At 42.7% G+C, this 18,404-nt stretch overlaps 1 protein-coding gene across 3 annotated transcripts in view; it reads right to left on the bottom strand.

Moving 5' to 3' along the window:
* Positions 1-18,404, bottom strand: part of GRIN2A (glutamate ionotropic receptor NMDA type subunit 2A) — a 157,254-nt gene that overhangs the window by 17,828 nt on the left and 121,022 nt on the right. For all 3 annotated transcript variants that reach the window (XM_071444247.1, XM_071444248.1, XM_071444249.1), the window contains exon 12: positions 6,975-7,162. In XM_071444247.1, the coding sequence (XP_071300348.1) occupies positions 6,975-7,162 (188 nt within the window). The remainder of the gene's footprint in view (positions 1-6,974; positions 7,163-18,404) is intronic.

Genomic DNA, 18,404 nt, shown 5'->3' with positions numbered 1-18,404 from the left:
ATTTGCACAGAAACATGCCAGTTGGCCATGTGGCCTGCACATCCCACGAGGGCCTTCCTTCCTACAAAAACTCCTCTGGCCTATTTCACAGTTTATCATCCTGGGAAGCACTGATAAACTGTCCACTGTGTCCCCTCAACAATTTTGTCACAATAAAAATTTCATTATCCAGACACAGAAACTATATAGTCTAAAGGGTAGAATTACATGCTTTTCCTCATCAGGGCCCTTAGCAGGCTGTGCCACCTCTCCCTGGTGCCCAGCTGACACTCCCACAGCCTGAGTCACTGGCTCCTGAGATGTCCCAGTTCTCTGGGACTCTTTTAGGGGAGTTACTGCTCTCCTCAAGTTCCTTTTGTTTCCGTGGCACAGAGGCACCTGCAACCACCAGAGCACTGGAACCCTCAGTGCTGGCTACACCTGCACCAAACTGCCAGGCCCTTGTATAGCAACAGCAGCTGCACCCAACCCTAACTCCAAAAAACGTTGCCTTGCATTGCCAGAGTTGTCTGGAAAAATTAATTCTCTCATACAGTTTGTTGTGTCATGCATCACAGCCATCCCTGCTGTGTGCAGCCTGCACATCCTGCAGGAGGAAAGGATGCCCTGTCGCAGTGGGAAAGCAGAGCTGCAGCCCAGCACCCTTGCTGCTTTGCTGGTTAAGTACAGCAGACCCCTGGTGTCAGCACTTCCCTGGGACTTGCATAAGGCCCGGGCCAGGAGCAGGTCACTGCAGGAGATCTCAGTGCATGTGTCACAGCAGAAGGTGCCAAAGGAGCTGGCTGCTGGTGACAGTGTCAGGGGCTCTCGTGCAGTGCCTTACCCTGAGGTTCAGCCAGCACAGCAAACTGGCATGTACCCAGCAGAGATGATCAGCAGGAGGGTTAAATATGTGCACTCACACTGCTCAGATGTAGGGCATCATCCTCACAGACCCTGGCGGCACTAACAGAATCACCTGCTTACTCAGGCTGGACAAAGGGTAGTTTTCAAATTTAGGGACACACTGTTCCATGTTTACTGTGGTAGAACTCCCCCTAAGTGACAGAGGAGCAGAATAGCACCCCACCACTTGGGGACTCTAAAATAAAAGGGTGTTTCCCCCTGAATAGTGGGGTCAGCAGCCAAATGGGTTGATGAGCATTTGGTTCAATAAGCTCATCAATTCCAATTTGACCCAGTTATACAATCCATACTGAATGTTTCAGAGAAGAGATTACATAAAGGCACAGCAACTTTTCAAATTCAGCCTGGATCCCCCAAAACAATCTCTCTCAGTCTTATTTTCTGAGTTATTTCCCCCTGTGAAAATAGCAAGAGGAACACAGATGACTGACAGCAATAAACTTACTGTGAGCTAATGACTTCACTCTGCATGTCCCCATTAGTTAAGGATGAATTAACAGAACTGCTAAGCACGACTTTCAATATTACAATCCCTCTAACTCTTGTTCAGCTACACAAACGCCCTCCACTTATACACTCACACTCTTCAGTCACATTTGTTCCACCCACTGCTTAAGGAGGACACTAAATATATAAACAGAAAATCACTGTGATTGTGGGTGTATTCTGCCTGAGCAGCACACACTGAAAATATGTCCTTATAATCACATACGTATTTCCTTCTTGGGCTTTATCAGCCCGTGTGAGTCACACTGCTACACTTCCTTATAATCTAGACAGTGATTTGGAAGGCTTATGCTAAAATATGAACAAAATAGCAAAGAGCTTTCCCCTTCCAGATGTAAGGGGCAAATCTCATTTCCACAGTTACCTATTACCCGTAAGGACTGGGAAGCAATTATCCACCCAGGAAAACAATTCTTAGTGTACTAAGCTGCCCTAAAAGCGCATGAAGATTAACCAGAACTGAAAGTTAGTAGGAAGGGATAACAGACTCTGTGGAAACTCAGACCAGAACCAGTTTTCTTCTTTATGTCTCTGAGTCTCTAATTGCTTAAGTTTTCAGCTTCAAGGGTTAAGGGCTTAATACAGCTACACCACCTGCCCTCTTCCTGGAGATCTCTTCCCACACTGGCTTTTGAACTGAGCTCTTAATCTGCAGGTAATGCAATACATTACAAATACCTCAGACAAGTAGATGCATAACCTGGCCAGCTGGCTGGTATTCAACACTCCTCCCCAAAACTGCTCTCTTTACCCAGCTTTTTCTGTTCCTTGTATCCAACCACTTCTGCTGTCATGAGTGTTTTATCCCTCTATTCTGCTGCACCCCTCATAGTTAAGACTCCTTGCTTTCTCTTCATCCCATTCACACTCAGAACCCCTCTTACTCTCTTAATTCTGAAGTAGCTTTGTCATTTGTAGCTCAATAATCTCATCTTCTCAAAGAGAGATGGGAGACAGACTGAAAGAAAAAGAGAGGAAGAGGAAGCCAAATTCTCCTCTCTTTCTATGCACCCGTGGTTCTACACCAAACCCCAAAGACTGAGTGCCATGCTTTTCAGAAACAATGCCTCCCAAATAACTTCGTGAGATATTTTTAGAAGAAGTCCTACTGTTTAAATGGCATGTGCAGCCCAAGCCAGAGGAGTATCAGGAGCACCTGACCTGCAGACAGCTGCCTGAAGCTCCTGCTGCTCCTGGAGGAGCAGGGCTGCGCTCCCAACGCCGCGTCCGGAGCTGCGGCACCGCAGGCTGTGCCTGAGCCCTCTCCCACTGCTGGCACCTCACCCCCTGTGTGCCCACAGCAGTGACAGTGCCAGGTACCACGCTGCTGTGGGGACATCAGCCGGCCCAGCTGCTCCTGCAGAGGTTCAGAACAGAAACCAAAGCAGGGATCATGAGATTCCCCAGCGCGCGGCAGTTCTGTTCTGACACATTCCTGCGGCCGTGGGTGGAGGATCCAAACAAAATGATGGTGTTGTTTCTTAGCAGCCGTATCGTTTGAGCTGCTTCTGAACTCCTGGGTGCTTCTATTTCTCAACAGAAGATTGAGATTCTGTGTCTCAGTAGAAATATTTTTACTCCTCTGTTAAAAAACAATGGAAGTTTCATCTTGTGACCACAGCAAGACAAAAAAAGCAACACAACCACCACTGGGCTTTAGAGAATAATAACAAAGATCAACTATCTTAAACAAAGCTGCAGATGCTAATCATCAACTCAAAGCTTTTGCAGATAATGAGATGTGCTGTACAGAAAGCAAGATGAACAAAGCCAGAAATTCACTAGCAATGCACTTCACTCATATCCCTTATACAAGAAAAAGCAACTCCTAATTCCTTCTGTTAGAAAGACTCAAAGTTCCAAAGCAATTAATCTTACACTAACAACTGCTCATTCATCTCAACTTCCCATAAGCAGGGCTTCGTATTTGAACTTGCACAGACCAAGGGATGAAACCTTTGGAGCACAACTATAGTTTTGAGACAATTAAGTAGCTATTCTTTAAACTCCTCAGCAACTCATTCCCATTCTTCTTTCCTCTGTCTCTTTTCCTCCTTGTTAGAGTAACAAATTTGGCATCTTGTAGCCCGCTCCTTACACTGAGACTTCAGAGCTGCTCCCACAGTGTGATTGATAATTGTCAGTGTAATTGGTCCACCCAGTAGAGCTATCCTCAGGATGGGAACACTATTCACGTAGAAACATAAAGATAAACCACCCGTGAGAGCTTGAAGTTATCCCTAGCACAAGCCTACACCCCTCTGTATTTAGTTAACTCCTTTTCCAGTGCCAATAAGATTAAAAAGAGGTTCCAAGTCATTGGCTTTAATGCAGAAACAGCATCATGCTTTGAGGAGTAGGAAAAGATGCCCCTGCATGAACAAGCAATTAATTCTTCAGCTCGATGTTTTACATCAGCAAGGAAGAGGGAAGAGGTTCCTATCCACTGCACAAAAAATTCATTTCAATGTGTAAGTGAGCTGGCTTAGATAGGAGAATGATAGAGAAGCAGCAAGGAAAAAATCAAATGAGAAAAATCACAGGAGAAAGACACGTGCAGAGGAAATTGGAAGCTCTAAAATATATTTCAAAAGGCCATTTCAGTACTGGGTAAATGTAAAAAAGAAATGAGATCATGGCTTTTTCTATAGGCAATCAGATATACTTTTTCACAAATTACTTGGTCTTATCCAAGGTTTTTCCTCTTATTAACATATTATTCATATAAAGAAACTGTGTTTGTTGAACTCATTAGAATGTTTTCTTCTTATAGTTATGGAACTCATTAGGTTTACAATCATTCACTGAAATTATTCCATACCCTGATGAATGCCCTATTACACATACTGAAGAATAATTCAATCCTACTTGGGGCTCTGCTGTTTTACAGCTTAGTCTTTGAGAATAATATATTCTACAGAAGCAATACATGTGAAATAAGATTTCTGCCTTCGTTTTTGTTTGCCTATTTATTTAAACAACCTCATTCAGGCTCCACTGAGCCTTTCCCAGGAGTACTCTCTTAGGATGAAACTTTCCCCCCAACCATACTTGCTTTTAGTCTAGGAGAACTTCAAAGAGATTTTTAGTGATACAGCAAAGTGATGCTGGTCTGAACTCTGGGTTCATCCCTTCTAGCTCACCAAAACAGAGTTATGTAAGTTCACAGCTAAAAAGATTATCCATCGAACTACTGAAGTTAGACATGGATTACAAAATCAGGTCGAGCTAGTTCCAGGCAATTACTCTTTACATTTAATTTCTTGGTGTTTAGTTCCAGTTCACCTGCAATGTACTTTGTAACTCAGTAGAAGAAATTTCATTATTAGGGCTTTTTTGTTGATTTTTTTTGCTTTTTTTCTCCCCACATTTGGTGGAAAGCCAATGGTGGCTGGGGTTTGTTTTTCCTGAAAATGGTCATATAGACTGTGAGACAAAGTGAGACAGTTCTGGGACTAAAAGAAACATACCTACAAGAATTTCTACACTTCCTATATGTCCAACTACTATTCTCTTTACTGGAGCCCACACACACAATTTTCTGAACAAACGTAGGGATCCTTCACAAGAGAAAAGTAATGTTTTAGCATTCCTGGGTTGTTCAGAGTAACTTCTAATAGTAATGAAAAAAATGCCATAAATTTAGTCACAATTCCCATGGTTTGTGCATTTAACTTGTTTGCCTATCTTCTGAGCAGGGCACAGATGTTTCATCATGAGGTTTCATTCACCTGGGTGTTCCCTTTATCTATTGCTACTCTGTAAGTTTTAATATTGAGTTTTGTGGACAATTCATTTGTATTATTTTAAGCAACTAAAAATGGGTTAAAGATATAAGGATTTCTATGCCATGGAAGTCTACAGGTCAAAGTGTAAACACAGGATAAGACTTTTCACACTTTGCTCCCACCCACTTTGATTTGTACCTGATATTCAGAGTTGAGGTGAAGCATAAAAATGCAGCACCTTCAGTATTTGGATGAGATTTTTCTTAAATAGCTTCAAGTGCTTTCCTTTCTATTTCATTTATTTTCTTTCTCTGTGATTTAATTTTTTGTGTTGGATGAGATGTATCAAAAATGCTGAAGGAGTAAGAATGAAGGAAATGCAAAGTGAAAGGAATGAAAACCCAAGTGTTGCTCTGGCTACATCCATAGGGGTTAGCCCACACTGAGAAATACAACTCAGATCCTCCCTCAGGCTACAGGAGATTTTTCTTCTTTAGTATGGGAACAATAATTCAACTTCTCTGATTCAAATTCTTCATTTAAAAGTGGCTCTGCATTTTAGCACCTAATAATTCTTAACAGTATTACACAAACAGAAAATAATATTCAGGAAAATGTGAATGTTTGAAAGGCAGCCACTGCAGGTCATCTAGGCATTCCTTCACCCAAGTTCCCAAGTTAGAGAGGTTTCTTCCATGGCTTCTCTAAACCCAACAGAGGGATATGAGAGCATTATTATTTCCATATATACACCAGAAAAAATGCATCAGTTGTGATGATGACACCTCAGTTGTTTAATGTTATAACAGGAGTAAAATCCATGTGCTGGAAGACTTACACACTCATTGTCTGCCCCATGAAAATTAATGTCCTGTGGTTTATGGAACAGGAGGCCACTATGCTAAGTCCTGCTCTCTGCCATTGCTATTACACTGAAATTCACCATTCTTAGCCTCAATTGCTTCTTACTGGTGACATTAAACCCATATTTATCTTTTCATAAAGCCCTCTCTTTCACCAATAGAGAAATGCAGAGTCAACATATACATCTATGTAAAAAACCAAAATAAAGATTATGTAATACACACCATATTCCAATCTGATAGAGGATTTCATCAGACACACCACAGAAAACTTTTAATTACCATATTTCTATTTGCTTCCACAGGTGAAACACGAAGCTTTCTACAATCAAAAAGGAGTTCATACCCTCTGTAGAGACTGAGTCATCATTGCTGTTTTCAAATATATCAAAGCTGTGCAGCAAGTTTTCTACTGCAGGGCAGAAGTGCCAAGAGGACCTACAGTTCTTCTATTTCATGTTAGAATAAAAAATATTTGTTTGAAGTACAATGAGTACAATGAATTAGTCACCCCAACTCAATTTCATAGGCATTCTTTCACCAGAAGTTTGAATGAGACCATCCTGGATTAGGGATCACTCACATCAGCTCAGAACTGAGCTAAACACTTTTTAATAGCAGAACAGTCGTGCTGAAAGATAACTTATCTACTAAGGAATTGCTCAGAGACAAAAACAAAGGAAATAAATAAATGGACAAATGCTCTCTAACACTTAGGCCAGCTTTGCTTTGTGATGTACATAAAAATACTTTCTGAAAATAGAGGCTGATGCCCTTGGTGGTGAGGTGAGTTAGGTGATTGGAAGAGAACTCCTGTCTCAGCACCAAGAAGTAATTTTACTCTGTTTTACCTTTTTTGTTGTATTTTAAAGACTTCAAGAGAACAGTATGAGCAGGCTCAGAGCTACTAAAACTGAATTAACTGTGCATACACAGAGGAAGAAAGGAAAGGAAAAAGCTTGGTCCCTACCATCTCCCACAAACTGAAGGAGGGCGAGATCAATTTGTCTCTTCCAAGGTGATCCTTTCTGGAGAGCAATCCCATAGCCAGTAGTGGCAAAGATGTACCCACTGCCTATTGTGACAAGTTTGCAGCCTTCATCTCTTCCAGCCTTGTAATTCAGCACTGCTGCATCATAGATGAAAGCATCCAACTTCCTGAAATAAAAGACAACATTTTACAAACCAAATCATTAGGGACAGCTGTTGTCAGACTTCTTTTGTCCTTGATGTTAGGACCCTGTTGAATATCATATGGATTCTTTGATATCATTAATTACATATCCTGCTCTGCTGTATCTAAAATTAACAAAAGGCATCTATTTTAGTGAGGGGAAAGTAGGACACATAGTTTTGCATTTCTATTTTAAGGGATGCTGTTAAAAAATACTGAGCAGGAGAAACCAATCTACAAAATGTCTTGCCCTGATATCTTCATATCTTTGCTCTTGGTATGGGCAATAAATATCTTCAGATGAAAAATGGTCTCTAAAACCAACAGAAATTACAACAGAGAACTTAAAATTGAAACAAAAATAGACAATTAGTATATTTCAAATACTGAAGGAGATTGAAAATGTTCACCAGTTTTACATACACAGCCTTGTTTTACTTCTCTTTCCAAAAATAAACAGTGAAGGTGGAGGTTAAGTCCTTGATAAGACAAAGTCCTTGGTATGCTCCAGTGTGTCAAAGTCCTTGATATACTGAGCATATGTCATAGAGCTACCTAAATCCCACTGAAATATGATAGAAAATATTTCTTTATGATTCACAGTTCCAAACACACTATTTGTGTATCTGGAGCACAGCAGGAAGAAAAGAACTTGTGAAAAAGTTTAAGCCTTTTACCCTATCTACCTAAAAATGGAAGAATGGGATAATCCCATTCTCTAAAGAATACAGGGAACACAATAGGAGTGGAAAACAAATCCAGTAAAGAAAGGAAAAGAAGCAATGTCCTCCAGGGATACCTTCTCAGAAGCACTGTAAAGCAAGCTAGAAGGCAGGTGCATGGACATTTCACAAATGAAGGCAGTGAAAATGCACGTACAAGAGGAGGAGGCCATTTGGAAGGACAATCACTTGACAGCAGCAGATCCCAGTCAAAGAAAAGGCATTTTTGCACTGCCAGAAATTCATATGCAAACTTCAGGAAGAAACAGATAAAGCTTTATTTTGCATTACTGGCCTCATCTGCAGCCAAAAACTTTTAAGATGTTTACTACTTACAGAAGACCAGCGGCCTACAACAACATGAGGAAAAAGCTGTTGGGGCCCCAGCTCCAGCCTCACCTGAATGACACAAAAAAATCAAAGCCCCCCCATTCCCAGGAACCCTCCCTTCCCAGCATCTTTGTGATCCTGTCGGGAGTCAGAGGAGCAGGAAGGACAATTGGCTTTGCTGTGTGATGTGGGAGCCTCCCCCTGCCTCCCCGAGGGGCTGCGAGCTGCAGGCACTGCCAGCTCTGCCTGCGGGGCCTCTGCCGAGGCACAGAGCAGCACCTGCAGCACTGCTGGAACCCTCTGAGGGGCTGCAGCTGGCACAGCTTGGCACCACACTGCCCACCAACAGCTGGGGCCTGTCTCCATGGAAAGGCAGCTATAAAAATAAGTGTACTGTGGCACAAACAGGTACAACAGCATCAGCTTCAATTACATTATATCAGGATGCACCAGTTGTGAGTTCTGTTGCTATGAAGTTTTGGAGTCACGCTTGCTACTAAGCTTAAATCAGTTTATGTTGATAGAGCTTTTCATTTATACCCACAGAATGGAGAAGGACCTAGACATATCACATTCTGACTTCTAACAGAAAAAAAGGCCCAAAATGCTTTCATGCATATCATAATTCAAAGTTTATTCATAAACAATCAATCAATAGAACCCTCACTTTTTCAGAACTCTAAATCAGATACCAAAAATGTGGCACTGAAGAAACCTGTGTCTATCTCACATTAAACCAAGACGAATACCGAGAGAATTGAGTTGTTGGATTTTGTCTGCTGTCATGAAAAAGGGAACTTCCTGTCACTAATTACTATTCTGTATTGCTTTCCTTCCAAGATATTTATCTCAACAGTCACCATTCACATCATCTAACTGAAATTTAGTGAAGTGGTTAATTCAGAGTAGAGGTGGTTCATGCAACCACTAAAAATAGAGTTGGGCCATCAGTTCTCTTGCTTTTCCCCTCTTCCCTAAAATTCAGTTGGTGCAACCTTCAGTTTAAAAGTCAGATTAACTCCACCAATGCTCAAAATCTGGTTTCCTCCTTCCTTTAAATGGATAATTTAATATGCAGAAAATCACTAAACATCTGGTAGGCGATGTCACAAATTCAATCCATAAATAAAACACGGATGGCTACCTGGCACTGGGGGTAATTAAATTGGAAAGAGTCAAGAGGGTGCTGGGGCACTGCCTGTTGCAGTGTGTTTTGTTAAGTTATCGGGTTGGTTTGTTCCAATCCCCTTCTGTCTGAAAATGGTTCTGCCCCAGTTCTCCCTTCCCGCCTTTGGAGCTGTCTGTCTTCCTGGCTCCACCCCATCCAACAATGTATCCCCTAAACTCCGCCCTGGTTTCCCTGGAAACCCTTGGATCTTCTCTTCTGATCCCTCCCCAGTGCCCCGCCAATCACTCTCACTGCCCACCCTTACTGCTAGAATGTTCCAGCAGGGGAGTTCGATGGTTGGCTGAGGAGCCGGGGCCCCTCCCCGGTACCCCGCCAATCACTCTCACTGCCCGCCCTTACTGCTAGAATGTTCCAGCAGGGGAGTTCGATGGTTGGCTGAGGAGCCGGGGCCCCTCCCCAGAATGGTTCCCGTTGGTGTTCCCACGTGTCAATCCCTTGGACCCCACTCCCCACTGCACCCCCATTGGCCCAATGCCCGGCACCGCCCTTGTTCTCCCTACCCCTTAAAACTTGCTGTCAGCCCCTCCCGCCCCCCGGCTCCTCCTGTCGGTCCCTCCGGGTTTCATTAAAGCCTGGATTAAGCCACAGTTGGAGTCCGCCGTCTTCTTTCCGCTGGTTGCAGCCTTTACCAGACTCCGTCCTGCTCAAGGTGTGCCTGCAGCCGCAAGCCGGGCACTGCCTCAGGCGCTATCCCGAAGGCAGCTCTCGGGAGAAGGGCCCCTCGTGCTGCCAGCAGTGCTGGAGCCAGCCGGACGCTGACAATAGTCACACTGCTGCAACTGCCCAAGCCTGCAGCCCTCAACATAAGATCAGAGTTTCCTAAATTATGGGCTTTGATGCAGCAGAGACAATCTTTCCTTGTATGGAGAGCAACAACAAAAATCTATGTCGTTTGGGTAGGCTCACAGTGGGAAAAAACCTCACAAACCTGCTTGCTGTACCCTCAGGACATTGTAGCTTTTCTGATCTACAGCAGACAATTACCAAAATCAATAGAGCCCAGCCTCACTGGCTGACATCTGCAGTTATCTGTGGGGAAGGGGAAGGGCTCTTCCCCTCCCAGAGGATGCTCATGGCTCAGGGACTGGGAGGTGTTGCTCTCTCTGTGGGTACAGACACTGCTGAAACCAGACAACTTCAAACACACTCTGGAATTTGTCGTCTGTTTGTTCTGGGGTTTATAGTTTTGCAATGCAAGCACATAAAACACATGCTGCTAAACACAGAGAAAATACAGAGAGTCAGCTATTCTTCTGTCAAAACAGCCTCAGTCAGAAATACAAAGGAAGAAGATCTCTTTGCTAAAGACTCCAGGGCAAAAGCCTTGTGCTGCCTCTGAAACTACACTCTTCACATGCAGTTTGCCTCCTTAGTTACTGAGCACTGCAGTAAAACCTTGGGACAGAAAGACAAAGCACAGCCAGAGTTCCACTCACTCAATGTGGAAGCACCTCCCCAGCTTCCCAGGAGTCTGGGATCAGTGCAGTGCTCACACATGGAACAGGTTCTGAGGATGCAGGAGGCTTTACTTTGGAGGACTTTTTCCATTCTGCTTCTCTAAGGTCACAACAAATCCCATTACGTGAATCAATTTAAAAACATGAGGTATTTTCCTGACAGATGCTGAGGGCTGAACGTTCTCCTGTGTAGTCGCTGCCAATGTCTTAACTGTAAATCAAAAATTGATTGCCCTGAAAAACTCTTGGTGTCCACAAACACAAACTTGTATTCACAATATATTTTCTGCATTTCCAACATAACTCTTATAACCTCTCAAGGCTTAATCATCTCTTCATCGTGCTGATTACAGAAGTACTGCTCCTGCAAAGCTCCAGAACACACTGTACCCCTGCAGCGTGGGCAGGGAGGAACAAGCCCCAGCTGAAGAGCTCAGATTTTAGGGCACCCAACTCTTCCATCACTAGGAGGTGAATTTCTGGCATTCCAAATTTTTAAGAACTTCCAGATAACTACAAACATTTCTCAATTAGCGTTTCCAAAAATGGAGACAGCAAAATCTGGGCAAATCCAAAAATGTGACCCTTTGTGAGCAGTTTGTAAAGCTGGCAGCTAGATCAGCCCTGGAGGAAGACAAGGCAGGGATGTGTGCAGGCCAGAAGGCTGCTGGGAACACAGAGGACTTTCCTTCCTGCCATGTCTGCGTGGGGAAAGCCACAGCAGCTGTTTTTGCTGGGCTCTGATGGAACACCAGGCTGGGTGCATGGCGGGGACTGCTGGACACAGGAGCCCAGCCTTGTCTTGTCATTCCCCAGGCAGGACTGGGAAGCCCGGACCTCCAGCTCTCCCTGTTGTATCTCCAGAGACTGGCAAGCCCCAGGTGTTGGTTGTGGTGGCAGGAAAGCTGCAGTGTGCTGCCAGCTGAGCACGCTGCCATGGGGTTACACCCTGAGTGCAGAGCAGCCTCCACACGGCGAGCACAGACCCCGCAGCACCCAGAGCCCCCTGCAAGCCCCAGCCACGCACAGATTCACAATTGTCAGCTCACTGCAGCCTCAGCAGGGAGTGAACAGCTCTGTCACATTGTGGAGGTTTAAATGAACTGGAGAGAAATATTAGAGAGCTGAGAGGGAACTGCCAAGGCTGGAATGACAAAGGTTAATAACTGCCACGAGCTGGTCAGACTGGCCAGGCACCTCCAGCCAGTGCAGGACACAGAGCTGTGGCTCATCTGAGCTACAGGCAGGCCTGCAAACCTCCTCACAAAAAGTACTGCAATAATCCTGGCTAGAAGGAAAAGTAAACAGTTTGGAATATTTATATAACAGCGACTACAAAGGCAAATGTCCTTCATCGAGCAAGCACCAAGAGAAAAGGCAATGGGGAGATTTTATCTCACAGCATCAGAACATCAGGTGGTGTGAAATCATGAACTGGAATAGTTCTAGAAAAACCCCAAAGGGCATTTCTGAATATAATAATTTGAAGTGGGAGATATGTGAAAAATAAGTGTGGACAATCCCATAACTAAATATTTATGATTCATCAAGAAGGATAAGAGTTGAAAAATCAGAATAGCTATAGCAAAAATTCATTCTCAAGCATTGCTGCACACATGCAAAATTGCCTTTGTAGAGAAAAAGGTACAGAAAAGCAATTTCAGAAAAGTTGAAAAGGCTTCCCTATAATTTTCCCCATCTTTATTATTGACACAACTTTTCATAAAATTCTTATGATGAAAACTGAAAAGGAAGACAAGGAAAATGCTCTTTTATTAGTCACTTCTCCCTTACCACATATTTATAACACAATTGAAAAATGTTCCTTTGCTTCCTTAACCAACTACATGATCCTTCAATGACTTTGTTCTCTTGATGGAATGAGAAGTAAAAATCAAAAATGTCAATCTGCTCAGTAGTTCTGGAGCCACAATGACATTAGGCAAAAAAAAAGAAAAAAAACCACAAAAAAAAATACAGTGTCCACTTAAGGCCAGACTAAGTTAAGTTTTTGGAGATCATCAATAGCAGTGTTGGGAAGGCAGCAAGTACAAATACACTGTCTGTAAGATCTGATGGGTTTATGTCATAAACTTTCATTTCATCCCTTCTTTCTCCACAGAAGGGATAAAAGAAAGTGTGTCAAGAGTGAACAATGAGGGAGAGCATCATTTGTGTCTCTGTGTGCTGGGGATCCAGTGCTGAAAGGTCACTGTGGAATGGCACAGCAATCAAAGGGAAACAATGCTGCTCTGAAGATGAGGCTCCCATGAAAGTCTCTGAAGTGACACTTTGATACTGCTGGAGCAAAAGCAGATATTTAACCTTTAGCAAGAAGGACTGTTGATTCCTCTGACACAGTTTTGACTAAAATGCATTTCAGCTTATCTGATGCACTTCATCACCAGCAGTGACTTTATCTTTCAGTACACATTCAAATGGCTCCTCACAGAACTGAACTTCACACACACTGAGTGGATTTCTTGACATCTTGATATTGCCAATTCATTAGGGGAAAATTGAACAACCACCCCCTGCAACAGCACAGGTCAGCAAAGTATAACCCAGTTAAATGATGAACTCAGGAGCACAGAACCAGCTTTCAGCTTTTCTCCCAGCTTAAACTATCCTCACTTCAACCTGCACACAGGAAACACAGAGCAAATTTGAAAGAGCAGGTTCTGACAGACATTAACACCACCATGAGAGGTTGTGGAGGCTTCACCTCGCCTGTCAGGGCAATCCCAGCAGCCAGGAAATCCATGGAGAGCCTCCCTTCCTCCCTTGGCTGTGGTTACCTGAATGGGCACGTTCACCCTCCTCACTCACAGCAGCTCCCATCCACCACCCCTCTGCCCAAACACCTTCCCAGTCCCTATAACATTTCCCTTAGCAAGAAAATAATGGAAAATTTAGTGTGCCTTTATGATTAATTTATACAATGGAAGATTGTCCCACTTCACATCTCAGAAGCCAAGCCAAGAAGTTTTTGCAACGCATCAGTTTATCAAAACACAAAACTTGAAGAGCTGAGTGGGGGGAATATATTTTTAGATTAAAGATTTTGTCCCAGTTACAATAGCATAATGAAGGATAAATTCAGCACAGATCACCAAGTACCTGATCTCAGCCCCAAATGAAGACTAAAACTCAGAATAGCTTCTGAAAAGAATGGGGGTTAGATGGCACACAGCTACTTCCACCTGTTCATTTTATTTCCAGGCTACTTGTAATATTTAGAGATATTAGATAACAGCATTACCTAAAAAAGTTTTAATGCAGCCAAAGGAAGTAATCTTAAAAAAAAAAAAACAAAAAAAAAAACAAAAAAACAAAAACCACAATCAAAAAAAAACTCCAGAAGAGAACTCAGGTACTGAGTAAAGAAATTGGAAATAAATTACTAAAAAATATTTTTTCCTAGAGGCAAGTTTCTATGCATCAGGTGAATAGGAGAAACAGGGTTGTTTGTTTCTCTTTCTTTAAAAAAAAAAAAGTTGCAAAAGAAGCAATCTTCTGGCCAGGAAGACATTCCTGAAAATGTAAGAATAACAAGAATATGAGACTAACTGCATTTCCTGAAAGGACAGCAAGTGATAGGAAAGAAGGAATCAGCCATCAGAAAAACTGATGCCAGAAAATCCTGCCATGAGTGGAAATGCCATAGGAGTCCTTAAGTCTGAGCTGGCAGCTTGCAGTGCTGAACTCTGCTCACTTCAGCAGTGAAATGAAAGCTGTGCTTATTCAGCCACACACTTCTTTTAAGATACTAGATTTCAGAATTGATACTGAAGAGATCCCTCTGAAAAATATTCCTAGATGGAACAGCAAATTTAAATGTTTTCACATCTCTGCAGCCCTCTAGCAAAGACAGCAGTTGCCCAGTTGCAAACCAGTTTTCCAATTCTTAGCTCATGTGGCTACAGCTGGAATATCCATTGGAAATCATTCCCTGCAGAGCATAATGCCAAAATGAACATTACAGTGAACACTGAAACATATATTAGATTAAACCACCACAGAAAGCATCATAATGTAAATTGAAATTAAGTTACCCCAGCCATCTGATGCCAAATTAAATGAAGTTATTGATTGCAGAAGTTGTCTGAACTTGGTCAGCCGGGACAGAAAACCCTGAATGGGCCAAATTGTTTAGCAGAGATATTTTTTCATAGAAGGTCAGGAAGAAAACAGTTACTCACATTTTAGCTCCTTCATACAGTTTTAAGGAAAGTGGATTTGTATTTGTTCAATAATTTAGTGCTTACTGCCAAAATTGAGAGTGGTAAATGGACACCCTGGAGCACAGCAAACATTTGCCTGTCCCAGGTAGTTCAGGATCTTTGTTCAGTCCTCTTTGGATGTTTCCCCTGTGTTTTTATGATGAGAGCACCCATACATGGGGCTCTCTCTTCATGTATCATAGCAGCTATCCTGGAGGGTTGCAAGCAATAAATTATTATGACTACAGATATCTCATGCTGCCTACAGGCCTTTTTCTTTCTCCCTCAAACACTCTTCAGAGTTAACCATCCTTGTTAAAAATTGGATTTTAACAGAGTTAACCATCTCTGGTAAATTCTTAAAAATCTGGTTAAAGATTTGGACATTTCAGTGAGTTCTGGTTGTAAGATGCTATTGTATTCCCATGAGAACAATGAAGAATTTGTGAAATATATTTGTGAATATATTTTAATGAAAAATTAAAATATAGAATTTTTCTTTCAAACAGACAACTTCTCTCACAGCTTGCCCTCCTCTTTTGAGGTGAAAAGGTATGAATCACAGAAAGAACAAAAACTAGCAAGTTTTTCCTTTGGTGAAAATGTTGATGGTATTTATTCCGTAAAAATAAAACAATAATATTGAAATTGGTTTTGCATTGAAGTGGAGAGATGTCAGCTGGCTGCCTAAAAGACAAGTTGGGTTTGACTTTAACTTTAGGCACATCACTACTTAATTGGCAGTCCTAATTAGCAGCAGCACCTGCTGGGCACAATCCCAACTGTGCTGCAGCTGATGGAATCAGGGATGTTTGCCTCCTGGTTACGCCTGTGCCACGCTGCAGAGGCTGCCAGCTCAGCCTCTGACCTGCTTGTATTTGTTCAACAAATAACAGAGTGTGTGAGGCTGTGAATTGGATAATTTATAATCACTGTGAGAGCAACAAAAATCCAATTCAGGCCAATAAACTCACAGATGGGGTTAAAAGGCCATTGGGGCCTTCTGGGGTCTTCTGGTGCACTCTCTATGCTTAGTGCCATAAGATTCTATAAACCATGTTAATAATCACGTTCTTTTCACATGGGACAGTGGGCTTGCAGGGAGGAAATAACTCCTCGTGCCATTTGCACTGCTTCCAGGTGTTTGTGCTGGCATTATATCTTGTCATTAGAGGATGCTGAGGACACAACCATCACGTGTCCCTGTCAAAGTGACAGCTCAGGACAGCCTGCAGGCTGAGAGCAGCTCCTCAGGGGCAGCTCATAAATCATGGGGATGTAACCCTTCACATCTGATAACCCAGCACAGCTGAGGCCATCCCTGCTGTGGCAGTGCAGCCTTTCCCAGCAGCTCTGTAATTCCATCAGCATGTCAGGCAGGACGTGGGAATAAGGTGTTCAGCTGATGTGAATCAACACAAGCACTGCTGTCTTTAACAGGAAGGCAGATGAAGTCCCAAGTAAACTTTAGCATCAAATCCCTGAGCACACAGTCACAGCTGTGGCTGGCAATAAAAGCTGTAAAGCACTCATGACAGCCAGGGGATCTGCAGCTGCTTGCCTGGGGAACACCAGGGACTCATTCCTGCAGCTCCCTTGAAAGGAAGTGACGGGCAACAGGCAAGCAAACATTTCCCATTTTATCCCTACAGTAAAAAGAGCCTCTCCCAATTAAATTTTCTCATTTCAGCCATTAGCAGTTAAATCCCAGACTGTATGCCACTGTAGATGTGCTGGGGCAAAGGTGAGAACGTGAAATGCATTTCCAGTTTATTGCCATTGCAATTTCTCCTCTTGACAGTTTTACAGCCACAAATAGAAACACTGCGTGCAAACTCAAGAGCTATGAGCTCATACAACCCACACCAGAGAACTGCCACTGGAAGGATGCTTTGCCTGCAAAAAGATGGTATTCTTTAACTATAATCTCTTCAGGAAAAATATAGCCAGGCAAACAGAAGGAAGCACACCCAAAGAGCCACTGCAAACATAACACAATAATTAACAACTTCCTCTTTGGGAATTTATTCTCTCTTGAAAAAGCACAATCAATAGGACCTGTCTCCCTGGTACAGAGGGCTCTAGAAATGTAGATCAATTAAATGCAGCATGGACAGAAATGCTTGCAATGCAATTTCAAGGCTGTATTTGATCAATAAACATGTCAAGAGCTCAGAGGAGCCTCCACAGCTCTGGCAGAGCTGGGCACTCCCAGCAAGAGCACATGAGCTAATGCCTTACAGACCCTGCTCTCCTGAGCAATGCTCATGGCAGCAGCTGCCATTTCTCTTCTCATTAAGGAACAAACCCTCCAGAAGCCTGAGCTGCTTGGTCCTGCCTAAGGAACAATCCCAAGCTCTGCACGTAGCACAGCACATGTGGACCACCTGATCCCTTAAATGCATGAAATTTAGTGAAAAACACAAGTACACACTTTGACAAGCTTATAAGATCCAGGTTGCTTTCAGTATTGAAAGGAGGGACAATATTTTGCCATTTTGAAGACTATTAAGTAGCACTTCAATAACAAGATTTTCCTTTCTAACAGGCCTGGTTGCAAACTGACACATTAAATTAATAAATTTCTGCTGTTGTTCAAATGGTATTTCAGCAGCTTCCTGAGAAATACATCTGTGAATCTCAGAAATAAGACCCTAGTGACTAGAGATGGATATTACTGAGTCTTCACAGAATTTTTTTTAAGATCTTTTCAGAAACAAAGGTTGATTTTGTATCAAAGAGGAAAAACCAATAAAGCTGATAACTTTGCCTTCACCCGTGACGGCAACAAGCAGCAGTGAACCCCTATGGGGATTCACCTGAGGGAGTAGATATAATGTCGATGTCAGACTAACACAAAAATCTCACTGCCACTTTGATTTGCAGCATTTCCCAGGTGATGATCTCAAACATTTTTGATGCTAATTGAACAAGATAGGTCCAAGCCTATTGGCCATGCAATGAAGTTGCTTGTTCTAATTAAAAAAAACAAAGGCAGATGCTTTCCTTGTACGTTCATTTCTGAAGCAGTACCAGCCTCACCTCTCAAAGGTGAAAGCAGAAAGGAGCTGGGCTTTTTCAAGGCTTCCCAGACACAGATGTGAGCACATTCACCTCTGCATGTACAGCAATGCTCCAACACAAGTCTTATCTAACCCTTACACCTGACCAGGAAATAAAGGCAGGAATAACATTTATTTTATACATATTTCTATACACATTTCTCCCTCTCCAGGCTTTTTCTAGCCACATTAGCAGCTGATTTTCCACTTCTTGAAAGAAAGCAAGATTAAAAAAAAATCCAA

This window comes from Agelaius tricolor, unplaced genomic scaffold (assembly GCF_023055355.1).
Source record: "Agelaius tricolor isolate 1412-34295 unplaced genomic scaffold, bAgeTri1.0.p SCAF_19, whole genome shotgun sequence".
Taxonomy (NCBI): domain Eukaryota; kingdom Metazoa; phylum Chordata; class Aves; order Passeriformes; family Icteridae; genus Agelaius; species Agelaius tricolor.
Note: the sequence above shows the minus strand (reverse complement) of the source record. Positions and strands in the feature narration are given on the sequence as shown.